This window comes from Platalea leucorodia (assembly GCF_965183815.1).
Source record: "Platalea leucorodia genome assembly, chromosome: 4".
Taxonomy (NCBI): domain Eukaryota; kingdom Metazoa; phylum Chordata; class Aves; order Pelecaniformes; family Threskiornithidae; genus Platalea; species Platalea leucorodia.
In genome coordinates this window covers 38767523-38784495 of record NC_138826.1, presented here as the reverse complement: position 1 = coordinate 38784495, position 16973 = coordinate 38767523, and the positions used below count along the sequence as shown (strand labels likewise).

At 51.2% G+C, this 16973-nt stretch overlaps 1 protein-coding gene across 1 annotated transcript; it reads left to right on the top strand.

The window, feature by feature from the left end:
• Window positions 1–3374: 3374 nt before the first annotated feature.
• PLA2G12B (phospholipase A2 group XIIB) lies at window positions 3375–15081 on the top strand (the record flags this gene model as incomplete). Its single annotated transcript, XM_082311106.1, has 4 exons — window positions 3375–3609; window positions 9994–10082; window positions 12193–12358; window positions 14963–15081. The coding sequence occupies 4 exons, from the start codon at window positions 3375–3377 to the stop codon at window positions 15079–15081; spliced, it is 609 nt and encodes a 202-aa protein (XP_082167232.1).
• Between the last annotated feature and the right edge of the window lie 1892 nt (window positions 15082–16973).

Here is a 16973-nt window from a genome sequence, read left to right as displayed (position 1 = left end):
ATCGCGGCAAACATCATCGGTATCTCTCAAATCTTTAGAGAGAGAAAACCTGGCATAGGGAGGGGGTATTTGCAACCACAGGGGGTCAAAGCAAGGTCAGACAACCTGCAGGTACCTGCTGTGCTCATCCACTTCAGCAAGTCCTCACTTCTGCAGCCATTGAGCCTGAGCAGCAATTCCCCGAGACGACTCTGTGTGCGGGGAGGTGTTGCGTAGCGTTTGTTAGTTTTACTCCATCCTACATTTTTCCTGGTCTTCAGATCTTGAAGTTTGGGTGCAACCAAGCTATTTGCAGCTGGCCTGAAAACGTCCCGGGAGACTGGTGTGGGGAGGGGTGGAAGGAAGGAGGAGGAAGGAAGGAGAGCGGCTCACCCTCGGGGCAGGGCAAAGGGGCTGCCACATTTTGGGAAAGCAGTTAGACTGCTTTTTTATTCACGAACTCTTGCTTCGGGACAACAAGTGACGAACTAGCAGGAAAGTGTCTGACTCCTCTTTTCCCAGGCTCTGCACTTTACCAGCTGCTCCCCCCCCCGCCCTGTTTAGCCTTCCTAACTAATTCCGATTGATTTTGCAAACAGCGCGGGCTCCACGCTCTGCCCAGAGCCACCCCCTCCAGGCCGCACGTCCGGCATGGCGCAGCACGGACGGCTCATGCAACAGCCACTGCGTTTTGCAACCTCTGCAGTCCCGCCAGCATTTTTTCCCCTCTCTGTTCGTGTTCGGCAGCACACGGATCAGTCCCCAGGGACTGAGGGATGATGAAGAAAGCCGTGTTCTGGAACTGCCTCCAGAGCAACCCTAAAAAGCTCTGCATAAAAGCACAGCACCAAGCACAGCCACCCAGGGGCTCAACACAGTGTTTCCAAGCTATTTCTGAATAGCTGTTTTGCTCTTTTTTACATTAACTTCTGCCAGGCTCTTTCTAAGGGCGGGGAGCACTAGGACTGCAAAGCGACATGTCACGCAGGGCGGTGATTCAGCCAACAGGGACACGAACGGCTCCACTCAGCGCAAGGCACAGCGTGGGACTGTTGAACCCAATTTTCCCTTCACTGGGGCTCCTTGACAAAAAATTCCAGGGACAGTGGCCCATTTCTACCCACGACTGACCAGTTCAGACCAGTCTCCAGCACGGTCTGAACAGCAGGAGAGGCCCGAGCCCTCCAGTCCTGCCCTGCGAAGTGCTCCTGCAGGGGAGGCCTCACCTCACGAGCGTCCCCACTGCTCTGTGCCAGTGATGACACCCTGTTCAGGAAAGGCCGATAGAGGCAGGGACTTGCTGGTTCCCAGGCTCGGGGGAACGGACCACCTAGTAGCAACCTGGCACCTCTAGCTCGACACAAAACATCACCCTAATTTCTCATCAGGCGTTACAGTGCTCCCCCTCCCTGTCTGCAGCTCGGACGCTGCCAGCCTCCCTTCCTGATACCCTCTGCCTCTCTCCTTGGGCTCATCGCCCAAAAGACAAAGCTGGTTTGAGGTTCCCTTGGTTGACGTTCCTGCACACCTTTACGTCCTCTCACCCAGTAACTCAGCCAAGCTTCCTCCCGCAGGCTGGGACAGCGGTGCGTGGCTCCGGCTGCGTAACAGCATTCAGGGAGGCACCAGGCAGGTATCAGCTGTGGCTGTACAACCGAATCGCCTCCAGCTGCTGACTCGAGGGACCCTCACACCCTCTTCTGAGGGGCACTGAGCGCAAACGCAGCCAGCGGTGGGCACCAGAACAGATGCAACAAGAAGGCGGCAGCTGGCTCCAGCTCCACACTGTTTCACAGGAAAGGGACTAACCAGCTTGTTTGCTCCTCTTCCCCACTTCTCTGACTTACCTGTCTGAGAAACCAAGACCTGGCTGTGGTCCCTCCTCCTTATCCCACGTCTGGAGCACATAACGCACGGCCGTACGCAGAAAGGCACTGGCAGACAGGAGCCGCAGGGCTCTGGCGCCTCAGAAGTAATGATGCAGTGGGTCTGAGTCTCCTGCAAAACCATAAAATGTCAGCATTTGCACTTATGTTCGCCATATATTTGAAAGACCCGCTGCTCGGCTCCCCCTTGCCCTCTGGAGAGCCTCCACGCGACAGCCTGGCCACTCAAACAGAAATGACTGCTGAAGTTGGCCGTTGGAGTCCACAGAGACCAGCCGATCTGCTCATCGGCTGTGGAGCGGCTCTTTCTGAGAGGCAGTGTTGTGCTGGGACACATCCAAAAAGCTTTCCGAGAGCAGCCAGAACCTTCCCATGCCATTTCCCTTCCCTATTCTTTACCAGTAGTTTGCGTTGTCTTTTGCTGTTGGTGTTCATTTGGTTGTTTTCTTTTAATGAAAAAGAAACCTCTTTGAAACCTCCATCAGCTGTGCAGGCCCCCAGGTCCTGGCAGGCCAGTTCCACCCCAGAGCCAGGACCTGCAGGTCCCCCACAAGCCCGTTACCTGACCTGGGTGTCGGTGCCAGCCCTTCCTCGCTCCGGGCCACCTATGCTACATGTTTAATTCAGCAATGGTGGTGTTACGCAAAAGCTGTAACAACCAGCCACCTAACATCTGCCTTCAGGAGTCCCATCAAAGGCAAATACTCATCCACGTCATTGATCTGGAGGGGACACACCAAGGGATTGCCCTGAATGCAGTGTTTCTAAACCCAAACTACTCCTAGCTCCTGGACGAACCCCTACGAGGCCCATCAGCACCCTCTAGCCATAGCAGAGCAGGACCCGGCGCTCTCTGCCACCCTGTTCTGTCCCGGGAGCGCTCCTGCAAGGCAGCCTGCCCTGGGCGCGCGGGCATGGAAAGCCCCTTCCCACGACAGCGTGTCAGCCCTGCGGTCCCACAGGTTTTGCTAGGAGCAATCCCCCACTGTGTGCCCAGGAGGCCTAGGAAAAAGGCAAGGGGTGCTCCTCGGTCTGCTGCTGATCTGTTACTCGCATTGCCCGAGCAGCAGAAATTTTGGACAAAGAGATACCCTTCATCTCCCAACAGGTTGGGGAGAGAGTGGGGCAGCCCGTGGAGCGCCTCGGTGGGACAGGCAGAGGGTCTCCCGTGTGCCGCATGGCCCGGGCAGACAGACCCCGCTCAGCACCCCGGGGAGCGGTCCCTTTTGGGGAAGCTGAAGCCCTGGTGCCGCAGGGGCTGAGCCTGTTCCAGCGGGATTGTGCAAACTCAAACCCCAGTGTTTCTCTGCGAGACGAACTTGGTCCAAATCTCCACAGTGCACTTTGCACCCTGACTGTGGTGACCTCATGCCGGCTCCCTCGGCAGCGTTTAAAGTCCAGGGGAGAGGGGTGCTTACCTGCTTCCTACGCACAACAGCTCGCTCCCACTCCTCCCTGCCTGCACGTCTGCCTGGAGGAGGGCTCCGGGGCCTGGATCTGGACTGCAGCATGCGGCTGCTTTTCGAGACAGTGGTTCTGTGCCTGACCCTGTGCTTAGGGCAATGCACCGAGGAAACAACGCGGGAGAACACCGTCCACCAAGCTTCCCAAGCAGAGTCATTCTATTCAGACTGGGGCATCGGGGCCATCCGGGACAGCTTTGAAACGGTTAACAGCTACTTTGACTCCTTCTTGGAACTGCTTGGGGGAAAAAATGGCGTTTGTCAGTACAGATGTCGATACGGTAAGTGAACCTCACTCCTGCTGGCTCCTCTCTCCTTGCCCTTTCCCCTCTTTCCCTCTCATGGGGAAGCTCGCAGCACTCTCCTTTCCCAAGACCACAACCAGCTCGTATCCACGACCTGACCCCTGCTATGCTCGGCACAGAAAAGTCACTGCAGAGAGTCACAACTTCTCTGCTACTGCCAGCACGGGGACACTGAACCCTCATTCTTTCCTCTCACCAAGAACAGCCCGATCTTGAAGCCGCTGTGCCGTGTGCAAGGGGACGAGGGGACACAGGTTTTCCAGGAAGGGCATGTAGGTAACCAGGCTGCCCCGCTGCCTGGAGCCCTGGAGAGAAGGACCAGGGCAGGCAGCGAGGCCCCGGAGGGGAGGATGAGCAGCCCATGCGGACCTGAGTCAGAAGGGGTGGTTAGTACTGCCCGCGGCCCTAATCTCAGCAACCTTCAGAGTGTCATTATACAGCAGTTGAGAGTTGGCTAATAATGTGGGCTGGAGGACGGGAGATAACAGGGAGGTAAACCAGACCTGCTGTCACCATGTACCTTTAGTACTTTAGTACCTTGAGTACTCAAGGTGGAATCAGGCAGCTGCCACTTGCCTTGGACTTTAGAGTGATTTACCAAAAAGGAAGAGTTTGGTTTGTCCTGGGGGCAGGACAAAGGGGGTGACATCTCAGGGAGAGCAGGGCAGGAGCACAGGCAGGGCAGAGGATTGGGCGCGCAGAGGTGCAGTGGGGCAGGCCCCTGTGCTGCAGGTCTGTGGGGTGCTGGGCAGGCGGAGGCACAGGCAGCACCAGCCGTCAGCAGGTACCTGCTGAAACAACCTGTTTGGGAAGAGCTAGGAGGTTTCCTACAGACTGTGTCCTCTCCCCAGCCTGTGACAACTGTCCCCACAGCAATAACTGTCCTCTGTCACCTTAGCCTGCCCATGACAACTGCCTGTCAGCCCTTTTCCCCCCAGCTTCATCCCATATCCCTCGTGACCACCGGGGCAAGATGCTTGTGAGCACAGAGGCGACTTTAGCCCCGTCCTTCCCTGAGCATTGGTTTTCACAGACACAGACTCCACGCTTTGGAGAGATCCCACCGACTCAGTTTCAGTCTGTATGCGTCCCATCTCTTCCAGAACGCGGGCTGCACGCTGCGCCTCCCCAGCCTGCGCAGGGCTGTCTGTAATGCTCCCCCACAGATGCAGCCAGAGGGAAGCACCTCCCGCCCCTCCCAGGCCAGCGGCAAGGCTGCGGGGAGAAACAGATGCTGCAGGGCTGGGACCCGAGCTCCCTGTCAGGGCGAGAGGGCAGATGGGCCAGCCTTAGCCAAAACGGGGGCTACAAGGAGAGTTTAAAATCAGCCTTAAAGTTATTGGGCTTTTTTTTGTTTTGTTTCATTTTTAAATAATGTGTCTATATCTGTCCTCCCGCTCCTGCCAGCTCTGCTCCCCAGGCCTCATGCTAACAGCCAACAGGGAGTGGCAAGCCAGGCACCTCAGCCCCACGGTCCTGCTGGCAGCCAGGCACCTCAGCCCCGCAGCGGCCCTGGTTCCTCAGCCCTGCAGCTTTGGTGCCTCAGCCCGGGGCCCTGTGGCACTCCCCGGCCAGGGCTGCCTCTCCGCAGCAGCGCAGGAGCACCACGGCTGCTCTGTGGGGCCCATTGGTGGCAGCCTGCGCCCCGCGGGCGCAGCGCCTGGAGGAGGAGACCCCCACGCACGCCACGGCATCGCCCCAGCATGCAGGATGAGGCCATTTGCCCATCAGGCAGCCCGTCCCCAGGCCCACACTGCGGCAGCCCCATGCCGTGTGTGACAACCTCTTTAGGTCCGCACCATGCTCCAAATTCAGAGCAGAAAGGGACTTGCCCTTCTTAACGTAGGGACTGAAAACCCTGGTAGTGGGCATAACGTGGCTGGTACTGCAGTGTGCCTGAGGCGAGGTTTGGGAAGGCTGATATTCAGAGCTCGTTTCAGAGAGTCTCGGGACTCACCAAGTCCTGGAGAAGTCGTCGCTCTCGGGCACATCCCAAGGCTGGGGCTCTCTGCCCCTGTCCCCGCTGTCCTGGCCCTGCACTCTGGGCAGGGGGAAGAGCATCTCCACAGAGCAGAGCAAATGCCTGCCTGCTCCCTGAGAGCATCCTGCGTCTTACTGCAGAAATGCTTTACCTAGAAAGGAAAACAAACAAGCACGTTGTTAGCCCTGTTCTCGTCCTCTGCTGAACAACTCATTAATCACTGGCTGAAGGAGGAAACTATTGAAACGCTGCCTGCGTGCCTCCAAGGGTCTCGCTGGACCCTTCCAGGACCATTTGTCCGTTCTGGCGCTAGCACGGACATTGCAAACTGCAAGTGGAGGGGATGCAGAGACAATCCTAAACCAGGGAGACCAAGTGTCTGGGCCCAGAAGAATGAACACAAACCACCTTTATCATCTTGCTGCTGAATCAGGGCCTGATTGCTTTTTCCCCAGGCACAAAGCGAAAATTATTATGCCTTCTACTTTCTTTCATTTCAGCCAAGAGACACCGATAATAGCTTATTTTGCCACGATAAAGGTCAGGACTCACCTGTGATTGCCACATCCGTCTTCAGCTGAGCACGAAGCACTTGGCTGTTCTGGCTGTAAGACTCCTCTCCTGATTTTTCAGCAGCTAGTGAGGTCTGAAAACAAACAACTTGATGGATTCCTCCATTAAATCAGGGCATTAGGGTTACACTTGCATTTGCTGGCAAATATCTCCTCCTCCTTACAAAGTCTCTCTGGGCATCTCAGGGGGGAAAACAGCCTGAACTGGGAGTAAGTCCCTTGATAGCTTCCTTCAGCTGCATGGCCAGGCAGGACTTCAATGTTTTGCCCAGAATTTGGTCCTGAGGGGCTTAAGATGAGGAGGCACATCCAGCCTGTGGGAATAGAGCCTTCAAAGTCAGGCTCTCCAACACAGCGCTAAAAGGCTGTGGTAAGTATGGGCAACATCTGTCCAAAGTCTGCTTGCCTGAGGCAGGGAAATAACAATGGACCACTCAAAACAGCAAGGAGCCCCAAGACCATCTATTCACCCAGAAATACATTCGCTTCCCCTTGCCAGTGTACCAGTGCTGCAGTGTCTGAGACCTCCTGCCTTGCCAGCAGCTGCTCTAGCCAGTTGGCTGTTTTCCAGTCTCTTGGCATAGCTACAACAGCCTGGAGATATTAAAATGCATCAGGGAAACTCGCTTCCCATTAGAAACTCAACTTCAGTTCTCCTCTAAGGCCGTGCCAACAAGGCAGTGCCCTGAGGTACATCTCCTTCCAAAGAACAGGCTTCCTCAGCAATGCTGTGCTTCTACATAGCAGCATCGCTCTTCAGCGTGCTGCTGGGCAGGTCCTGCTGTGCTTGCAGCTGCCTTCTGGTATCTCTCCCCAGTGATGCCCGGCAGCAAGCAGACAGACCACAACAGGCCCCTGGTGAAGCACAGCTAGAAAAACAGCCAGTGTGACCCACCAAGTCCCCTCCCCGTCACAGACGTGCCTATAAGGATGGGCAAGCAATAAATGATAACAAGAGCACTGAGCCTATGCTCACGTAGAGTCAGGAACGCCTATTATTTCTGCTTTGCTTTTGTTTTCCTGTTAGCTAGAAAACAAGACGTAGGAGGGAGGTTAACTGTGGTGTCTTGGACTTTATCTAGCTGAGAAAGAGTTCACAAAGGTGCACTTTAGAAATGATTAAGCTTTGTTTTTCAGAGGGGGGGAGGTTTCCTACAAGGGTGTATCTTGAAGGCAGTTCGATGTTTTGTTGATCACCAAAATTCTCATGTGAGATTTTTTTTCCTCAGGACAACTTTCTAAGACGTTATAATAGCTGCTACTTCAGCTTAATGGAAAGTTTTCTCTGGAAAGTCAGTTATCTCCATATCCCCAGTCTCACTCCTACTCTCACTTGCCACCTTATCCCATTAATTGACAATGTGCTGCAGGAACATAACTTATCAACAGTATTACAAGCAAGTCGTTAAAATTTGACCTCATTCTGCAAAATCCACCTTGGATTTTGAACTTTCCTCTGCCTCCTACCTCAGTTCAGGAACATTTGAATTCTGAGTCCTGATTCTCAGACGCTTCCAAAAGAGCAACTAGGCTGTGAGCTGCACTGAGACCTGGGTGCAGCCCTCCTCTCATTATATTGCTTGGGAGCCTTGGGTTATGGGTTCAGCCATATATAGACAGAATTCCTTCTCTCTATAGCAAAACCACCAAAATAGTGTAATGCACAATGTGTCATGAACTCAGAAATGACCTTGCATCAGCATACCTCAATGGGTTTAAGTTATGTTTTGGTGTGAAGATAATCCTATAATGATGGTGTGCTGCAACCAACTGATGTATGCTCTTTGTCTACTCTTAACTCAGCTCTACCTGCTCAAAATAACAACGCTTTCTGCACTAGAAAATTACATCTGGAGCATGAAGCAGATCTGATCTATTCAAAAGGGGCCAAAAAGGTAGAAATGCAGTAGTAACTACTGTACTGAGAAATACCTTCCCACACAAATGCCATCACCTGGTGGTAATGTCAAGTAAAGAGCTTTATCTTGGCTTGCAGACAGCTAAATCCTTGGTGCACACTGGGTTTCTGTAGGGTTGGAGAAAATTGGCTATTGGTGTCTCACAGCCGGACAGGATTTCAGTTTGTTGTTTATTTGTTGCAAATCTGTTGTTCAAACAAAACCACTCTGGCAATTTTTAATTTAGAAGGTGCTGGCAACATCCCTACGTAAGACCTTTTGAAGCATTTGGCTGTAATGTCTTCTCAAGAACACAGTAGATTTATGGCTATATTAACCACTGGTACTTTAGGTACCTTGACAGAAAAAAGGGGAAAAGCATCTTAAATGATTATCAGTGCTGACAAGAAGAAAACAGTGGAAATAGAGTTTAAAAGAACCCAACCCTGCCTGAAGGGCTAAATTAGATCTATTTTATGTCTATATAAATTCTCTAGTGGTGCTCAGGGAAGCAGAAACTTAACCCTAGAGGTGATGGACTTACAGAAGGCTCAACTTACACATGTTTTTGTTGGAGCATTCACACAGCTTATGAAGTTTTCCCAGAGCAGGGTTCAAATGTCTTATTTTAACACCTCACTCTGCACTTGAGATCTCCCTTTTATGAACCCAGCTGGGACAGAAACAGAACAAGCACTGAACACACATCAAGGGACAATACAGAGAAACCCAACGCCATGAGAGGCGGTCTCCATGACTTCTCCAGGGAAGAATCCTCTCCCACCTTTAAATGAGCTCCTAGCACAGCAGGGTCAAGGCACAGGAGCAGCCTGGCAACTCGTCCTCCCCGAACAGGAGGTGTTACGTTAGATGGAGATGGGGGTTGAGGTAGGGATGAGAGAAAGAGGATGAGACAGGGCAGGGAACAGACAGATCTCCTTTCCGTATGGACAGTTTCCACCCCAACCTGGGGTGCCCACCCCGCACACCCAGAGCACTCTGTCAGCCATACACAAAGCCCCAGGATGGGCTGGCAGGCAGGCAGGAGGGCTTCAAAGTAAAGTAAAACAGATTAAATTGCTGCTGAAGCTTCTGTTAGCTGACCGTCTGCTGGACTCTTTCTACATTGGGTAACTAATCATTCACGGAGGAAATTCTTGCTCCTCTCTGCATATTAAGAAGCATGCTAAGGGAAGGCAGAGATAAAGGGATAGCAACTGTTTGCAAAATGTGGCAGTGCATCACCACATGCAGAAAACGGACCAAGACAACCTCCTGCTCAGAGTAAGATTGGGCACGCAAGGTCTAGCACAATTTTGCAGAGATCCACAGCTCACTGACACTCTGAAAGTGAACTGAGGATAGAAAGAAATCCCCTTGCTAAGTTAGTAGTTTAGCTAGTAGTTTCTTGGAGGAGTTAAAAACACATCTGGGTGATCCCAGCTGTGCAGAGCTCTCAGGAAGCACATGAAAAAGCTCCTAAGAGATTTGGGAGGTCTGAGGCACTAGCTCTAGCACGGAGGGCTGCTCAGCTGCAAAACCCCATGCTGCAAAGAGGGACTTGCCCATTTGTAAGAGCTGGGGAGAGTCCCAGGCCTTGGGACTGGACTCAGACCAGTTTAAACATTTGAAAAGTGCTGGGGACCTAGTTCACACCAACACAGTGCTCCAGTGGCCGTGCCAGAGGAGGTATGAGTTAAGTCAGCCTCTAGAGCCTTGACAGAACTGATCTGAGAGCAGGGCCAGTGTCTCAGCCAGCTCTAGTACCTGTCCTTCACTCCCTGCATCTCCTGGAGCAGAATGAAATGTTTGGGGATGCAGACCAGAGGGGAGCTACCCAACACTCCTTGCTTTTTGGTGCTACTCTTGGTAAGATCTGCTTTCCTAACGTTTTTCCTTTCTTTCGCAGGGAAGGCTCCAATGCCACGACCTCACTACAAACCCCAAGAACCCAACGGCTGTAGCTCCTATTTTCTGGGGCTCAAGGTACCCGAAAGTGTATGTACTGCCACACTCACCATTCCCAAATTATGCAATTCTCTAATCACAGTAACCAGCTAATAATATTGGGGAGGGAAAAGGCTTCGCTGTGCTATGCACTGGCTGTGCGATGGCTTCTCTTGACAGCTCGAGCCGGAGCTCTGGAAAAGGGAGTAAATATCACTTATGTGGAGTTAGGGGACAAGCTACCTGCCTGGGACTGCCAAAAGGCATGGCTGCCTGCCGACGGCAAACAAGGCAAACATGTCAGTCTGAGCACTGCCTAACGTACTGTCTGTCAGGGAGGCATTAAGATCTCAACTGCTGGTGGCAGCGAAATAGGAATCACACAGACAGGAGTTACATTTACAAAGGACTGGCCTGTTGCTCTGGTTGCCTCAGTAGGTACCAAAAGAGAAATGTTCCTGAGCAGGTTAGCACTAGAAGAAGAAAAGGGGTTACCTGGCCAAGCAGAGCACCAGTGTGGAGAAACACATTTTTATCAAGGCCCTGATCACTCCTGTGCCCTTGTGATAGGACAGGGAACACGTTCAATGCCGGGCAGCTCAGTGACATAGCATAATGTGCAAACAGCAATACTTGAATGCATTCTCCACACCTGGCCCTTTGTCCCCTCCCATGCCTTTTGCCTCTGCCAAGCACTAAAATAAACCTGCAGGCTTTAATTCTGCACCCACTTGTTATTTTAAAGGCAATTAATGAAATCATATTGGAATCACCAGGAAAAGCATTCCCAGGAGGCTATAAGAGCAGGAGTTACTATTTCGCTCATGCATTACTGCTGCAATTACGCAGATTCCTGCTCTGAAAAACCGTTCCTTTACAGACCATTTTTCACATTAGATTAGTTCATAGAATCATGGAAATAGAATAGTTGGGGATGGAAGGGACCTTTAAAGGTCATCTAGTTCATCCCCACTGCAATGGGCAGGGACATCTTCAACTAGACCAGGTTGCTCAGAGCCCCATCCAGCCTGTCCTTGAATGCTTCCAGGGATGGGGCACCTACCATCTCTGGGCAACCCGTTCCACTGTTTCACCACCCTCATTGTAAAAAATGTCTTCCTTATATCTAGTCTGAATCTACCCTCTTTTAGTTTAAAACCATTGCCCCTTGTCCTATCACAACAGGCCCTGCTAAAAAGTTTGTCCCCATCTTTCTTATAGGCCCCCTTTAAGTACTGGAAGGCTGCAATAAGGTGTCCCCAGAGCCTTCTCTTCTCCAGGCTGAACAACCCCAACTCTCTCAGCCTTTCCTCATAGCAGAGGCGCTCCAGCCCTCTGATCATTTTTGTGGCCCTCCTCTGGACCCGCTCCAACAGGTCCATGTCCTTCCTGTGCTGAGGGCCCCAGAGCTGGATGCAGTGCTCCAGGTGGGGTTCCTTAAACTACATTTCATTGCAAACCTTGTGGGCATTTCTGTGGTACCTCCTCCTCGTGCAGGCAGTCATGAGCACTGAGCGCAATGAAGAAAAAGCTCATGTCCTGAATATTACATGAGGAAGGCCAAAAAGAGGAAGAATTCATAACAAGGTAATGAGTCCAGTCTCTCCAGGAGGCAGGCCTTCTGCCCCATCACCCCCACGGTTACTAGCTAAGCTTGCTGTTTACACCCAAACGAGCAGAACTCCCCTGACCAAGCTATATTTGTCCTTGGCCTTATAAGCGCATCTGTGAGAAATAAGGCATTAATAACACTTACAGCAGAATTATTAGGCCAAGAAACAGGACTTGTCAGGTTGTGGGAAAATGAGGAAAGAGAAAAGGGGCCTTTGTCATTGCTAGCAAGGACAGGACAGCGAGCTCTGACAAACGAGAACTAGCGAGTGGTCATGGATGGGCTGTTCCCCACCTCTCTACCAGAAGTTAATCCCCCATGACAGACAAGAGAGAAGAGAACGTGGTCTGTCCTGCACTGGACCTGCATTACAGTTGCCGCTTTCTTTACGTGATGAGGGAGAAGCACGTTTTCCCTCCTGCTGCCCGTTATTGGGGGTGGCTTCTGGAAAAGGAGCCAGGTGGGCTCTGCAAAACCTCATCCAGTTGCAGCTGTTTGAGTCTGAGGCCAGGAGGCAGCCAAGAGACACTTTTTTTTCTCTTTCCCCAGCTAGATTTGGGCATCCCTGCCATGACCAAGTGCTGTAATCAGCTGGACATTTGTTATGACACCTGCGGGGCCAACAAATACCGCTGCGATGCCAAGTTCCGCTGGTGCCTCCACTCCATCTGCTCTGACCTCAAGCGCAGCCTTGGGTTCGTCTCCAAGGTGGAAGGTAGGCTTCCCGGCTCACATCCCCTGCAGAGGGAACAAGCGACAGCAGGGAGGGGAGAGTGTGGGCAGGGAGCCCTTTCCTTGCCAAAAGAAACAAAACTCTGCGGTAGGGAGCAGCACATCTGTCCTGTGCTTGTCACAGATGGGTCAGAGCTAGGTGAGAACACACGGTTCTGAGATCTGCACACACACGCACACTTCTGTCCCAAGATTGGACACCTAAAATTATTTACATTTGGAAAACATTACAAAACACATCTGGAAAGAAGGGAAAAAAAAACCAAAAAAAACCAAAAAAACCCCAAATGAACAAAAACCCCCTAGAAGCAATTCCTTCCTTGCATGCCCTCCCTGACAGTTCAAACACCTTCACGGGAGGTCAAAAAGCCTTCCAGAGCCAGTAAGCCGCACACTGAAACCTGTATGTGGCCAAGGGCCAACAAACTGGGAGAGCCAAGGACAGAGGCCCTCTGGGATCTGGTTCACAGATAAGAGATGGCGATGGCACCAGGGACACACCACAGCGTGGGTGGTGGCTCAGCCATTGCAGGGAAGATCTGGATTCCTCAGAAGCCCTTGTGCTAACAAAGCTCTAGTGAAGGGTCAGCAGCTCAAGAGCCACCCTGGTTTTGTCTGATTTTTAAAAGCCTCAGCCTGCAAGTTTCAGAAGAGCTTTTTGGTAAAGGCTGCATTTGGTAACCTCTGTGAAGGTTACGCATGTGGTAGCCCAAGCCTGCCTCGTGATCCTCCGTGCCAACATCGAGTACCTCTGCACTGTGCGAGGAGGGGGAAACATCTACCCCGCCACTACCAGAGGTCAGCCGTGGCAGGAAAGCCTCCCCCAGGCTGCTCCTCCTGTGGCCATTTCAGAGCATCCCCATCCCCCGTAAGGCAGGTATCCATCTCTTGCAGAGGGTCTGTGTGGCAGCAATGCAGGACAGGCAGAGATAAGACCTACCAACAGCAGGTGACACTGAAACAGTTAAAGATTATTTACAGGGGATCTGGTCTGAAAACCTGGCAGAGCCCTTGAGCGCAGCCCGCTCCCGAAGCCAAGTAAAACTCTCGTGGTGCTGCTGAGTTTCTCCCAGCTAACTGCAGCCAGGCCCTCTGGCTTCATCCCCGCTGCCGATGGCCTGTGGTAAGGTACATTTAAGTATGCATTTGTTTTTCAAAGGTGTGGCCTGATTAGGACACACGGGCAAGTCTGCATGATACCAGTACTAGTGCAGATGGCTTTCTACCTTGTCACAGATAAATCTTTGGAAAGAGTGTCCAGGCCAGCAAGAGAAAACAGAGATGTGGACTGAGATATAAGTGCCACAGGCCAAGTACAGCCAATCTTTTGTGGTCACCTTTACCTACAGGTCCTTGTGCAGCCAACCTCTTCCTATCTCTTCAGATTTTTCCCTGCCAGTTTTTCAGATCACTCCCCTTTCTGCCTGCAGCAGTGAAGCCAACAGACAGATCCTAGGGAGTTAAGGTGGAGCAGAGCCCACGATCCTTGGCTGAGCCAAGCCACTTCTGCCTATAGTCAAGTAGGACTAGACTTCTCAGCATCTCTGACTTGGTTCCTGCAGGAGGCACAAGTGTTGCTAACACTAAGGAACCTCTGAGCCATCCTTCCTCCCCTTGCTCTGCCTCCTTGTGCCTTGTGCTCTATACCTGCCGCTCCCTGTCCTCAGGGCTGCTCTGAGCAGCTCCTGTCACACAATCCTCCTCCTCCACTGCCATCCCAGCTCTTATCTGGGGTCCTTTCCATTGAGTCCCCTGGGAGTTCAGAGAAGGCAGGCAGGGGAAGAGCAGCTGCACTCCCTTCACGTGGGCACAAACACCCCAGCTGCAGCAGTACCGGTTAACCAAAGCCCCGATTCTCCCACTGATTCACTACAGCCTCTCCAACACCTGCCAGCCGAGCAGACTCCTAAGGCAGCAGGAGCAGAACGAGGTGATCGGAGAGACTGAGACAGGAGGAGACAGTCCCAAAGGCAGGGCCTTCCCAAATCTGTTATGCATACAAGCAATCAATGTTAGTGCCAGTGAGTAAACACTAAGACCTGGTATTAACCTATTTATTTATTTATTGACAAGCAGTTTTGGGCTTGTTTTTTGGGAAGAGGAGAAACCAGGAGTCAGACAGACTGTATTAACTGCTCTGCTGCTGCAACCACAACAGAATTTTTTTATGCTGGCTGGCAGCTGGCTTTGTAACTCCCAAAAAGCAGAAAAGGTTGGTTAGTAGTGGTTGTAGGCAACTGTGGGGAGAGGGAGCCAGGACAGTGCTGTAGATGTCTTCTGGGAAATCTACTTAGTAAACAGTGCTATTTACAGTGCCCCAAATGATCCATCAACCAGAAAAGCCTGAGAGAGGCAAGAAACAAGAGGGGTTAGGGGGGAAAGTTGTTAGTGCAGACTGGTGCCATCCAAGGGAGAAAACAGCCCCTAGTTCCGCAGAAGGGAACCTCTGGATTTATAAAAACGCAATACCCAGAGAGAAAAAGACAGCCCACGCTTCCAACTGCAATACCACACAACTCAGTGCAGGCCTCAGGCTAGGGTGCTTCCAACTTATTACTTACCTGCCTGATCTTTTCCTTCTCCACAGCTTGTGAATCCGTCGCAGACGCAGTGTTCAACACCGTCTGGACCCTGGGTTGCCGGCCCTTCATGAACAGCCAAAGGAGTGCCTGCATTTGCAACGAGGAAGAACGAGACGAATTGTGAGGAAGAGAAGATGCCCGGCCTCCACGAGCCTGCTGCCAAGCGTCCCCTCTCTGATACAGCATTTCAGCGCGGTGATTTCTATCAGCCCTCTGGCCCAGCACAGGACGGGGGAACCTGGGCCAAGCAATACACACCAACTACAGCTTTTGGGCAGAGGGCGGCGAAAGGGGAGACAGCCTGTGGATATATGGCAGTGATGACTGCTGTCCACCACAGATGCAGTTCAACAGCCCTACCCCTTTCCAAGTCCATCAGCCTGAATGATCCGATGCCAATTTTCTCTACAGACTCATCAGGAGAGGCAAGCAGGATGCAGCACTGGTTATAAACAAGGGACTTCACTTGTTTGTTTGCCTTAGACACACGAGTATTAGCTCCCCCTTAACTCTCTAATTTGCAGTGCAAGGTTAAGTTTCTGCAACCCCTGAAAATCCCAGTCCACGGACACGCTATTTACATTTTTCCACCACTGGCGACAGACTGAAGAAGAGGGGTAATTTGCTTTCAGTATGTTGCTCACACCCATCCCTGACATTTTCCATCCTATCATTACACACCCTGACGACCCTGCTTATTTAAATACTTGGAGGATCCTAAAACGATTTAAAACATCCAGGGATTTGGTAAGCATGAGAAGGACTTTAAGCGTTTGTGATACAGGCACAATTCATATTTGGGCAGAAGGGGACCAAAGCCCCTCACGCCAGAGATGTGAAATCACAGCACTCTCCCACAGTCTCATGAGAGGAAGCTGCTTTTTTTTTTTTTTTTTTGGCAGTGTAATCCAGGTCTATTTAATTATTTTCCTCCTATATCATTTAACAAAGCTTTTCCCTTAGGATCCCTTTTTACGCAAGGGATATCCACCTCCATCTTTTGCATGAGGGAAACGGGAGGCTCACAGTTGCCTTGGATGAGATAGTCAAAATCCTGGAGGCTTACCTGTCAGGTGGCAGGGCTTACATGCTGCCTCTGTGGGACAGAGACACTGCCAGCTGAGGAGCGATCAGCGGCCCCAGATGGCATTCCTTCTAAAACATAGTTAATACTGCCGTCTGCTATCAGGAGCTTTTATTGCATGCAAAATTAGAATTTAAAGTAGTATATGGAATTTCATCTACATATAACATTTGCAGACAGCTTTCATCTGTGTTTCTTGTTGAAAGGAAGTTGCTACTGGATGCTCGTGCCATGCCACATAAATACTTCAGCGTCTTCTGCAAACATATTTATGGTTATGTTCTTCCATCTGCCACAGAAAAGTTAAGGCTACAGAAGAGTGATTTAACAAGAATGGAAAGAGTCTGTCTTAGTTACTTTTCTTCTAGTTTGTATTCAAATGCATGCATGGAGCTGTAAATTATTTAAGCCCCATATTCCTGTTCTTGCCAGTCATCTTTGCTTTACAGTGAACAGCAATAAGACATTCATCTGGTCCCAGATAGACTGAAACAACAAGAGCCCACTGGTATGAAGACCAGGAAAACAGAAGTGACCACATGAGGGGTACTGGGATGGTTTCCATTAAAGGGGACCTTAATTTACACTGGTCAGATGCAATGACATCCTCTCCTAGCTGTGCTAATGCCACTGCAGAGTAAATACCACATTGCCAAGGTTCATCGCAGTGTGTGGCTATCAGAGCGTGACGCTAGACAACCAATCTGATTATCCATCTAAGAAACACTTATTTTTGGCTAGGGATGGGAAGGAAATGTTCCTCGTTCCAGACACTTCCCAAACTTTGTATTTTATTGGTGAAATGGTTGCTTTAAATGTGAGCATACTCTTATGATTAAATGACATAATTAAAAAAAAAAAAAAATCTATCTTTTCTACGCTTGATAGCTGACTGGCTGGCAAATGTCTTAAAGCATTTTATAGTTCAAGCG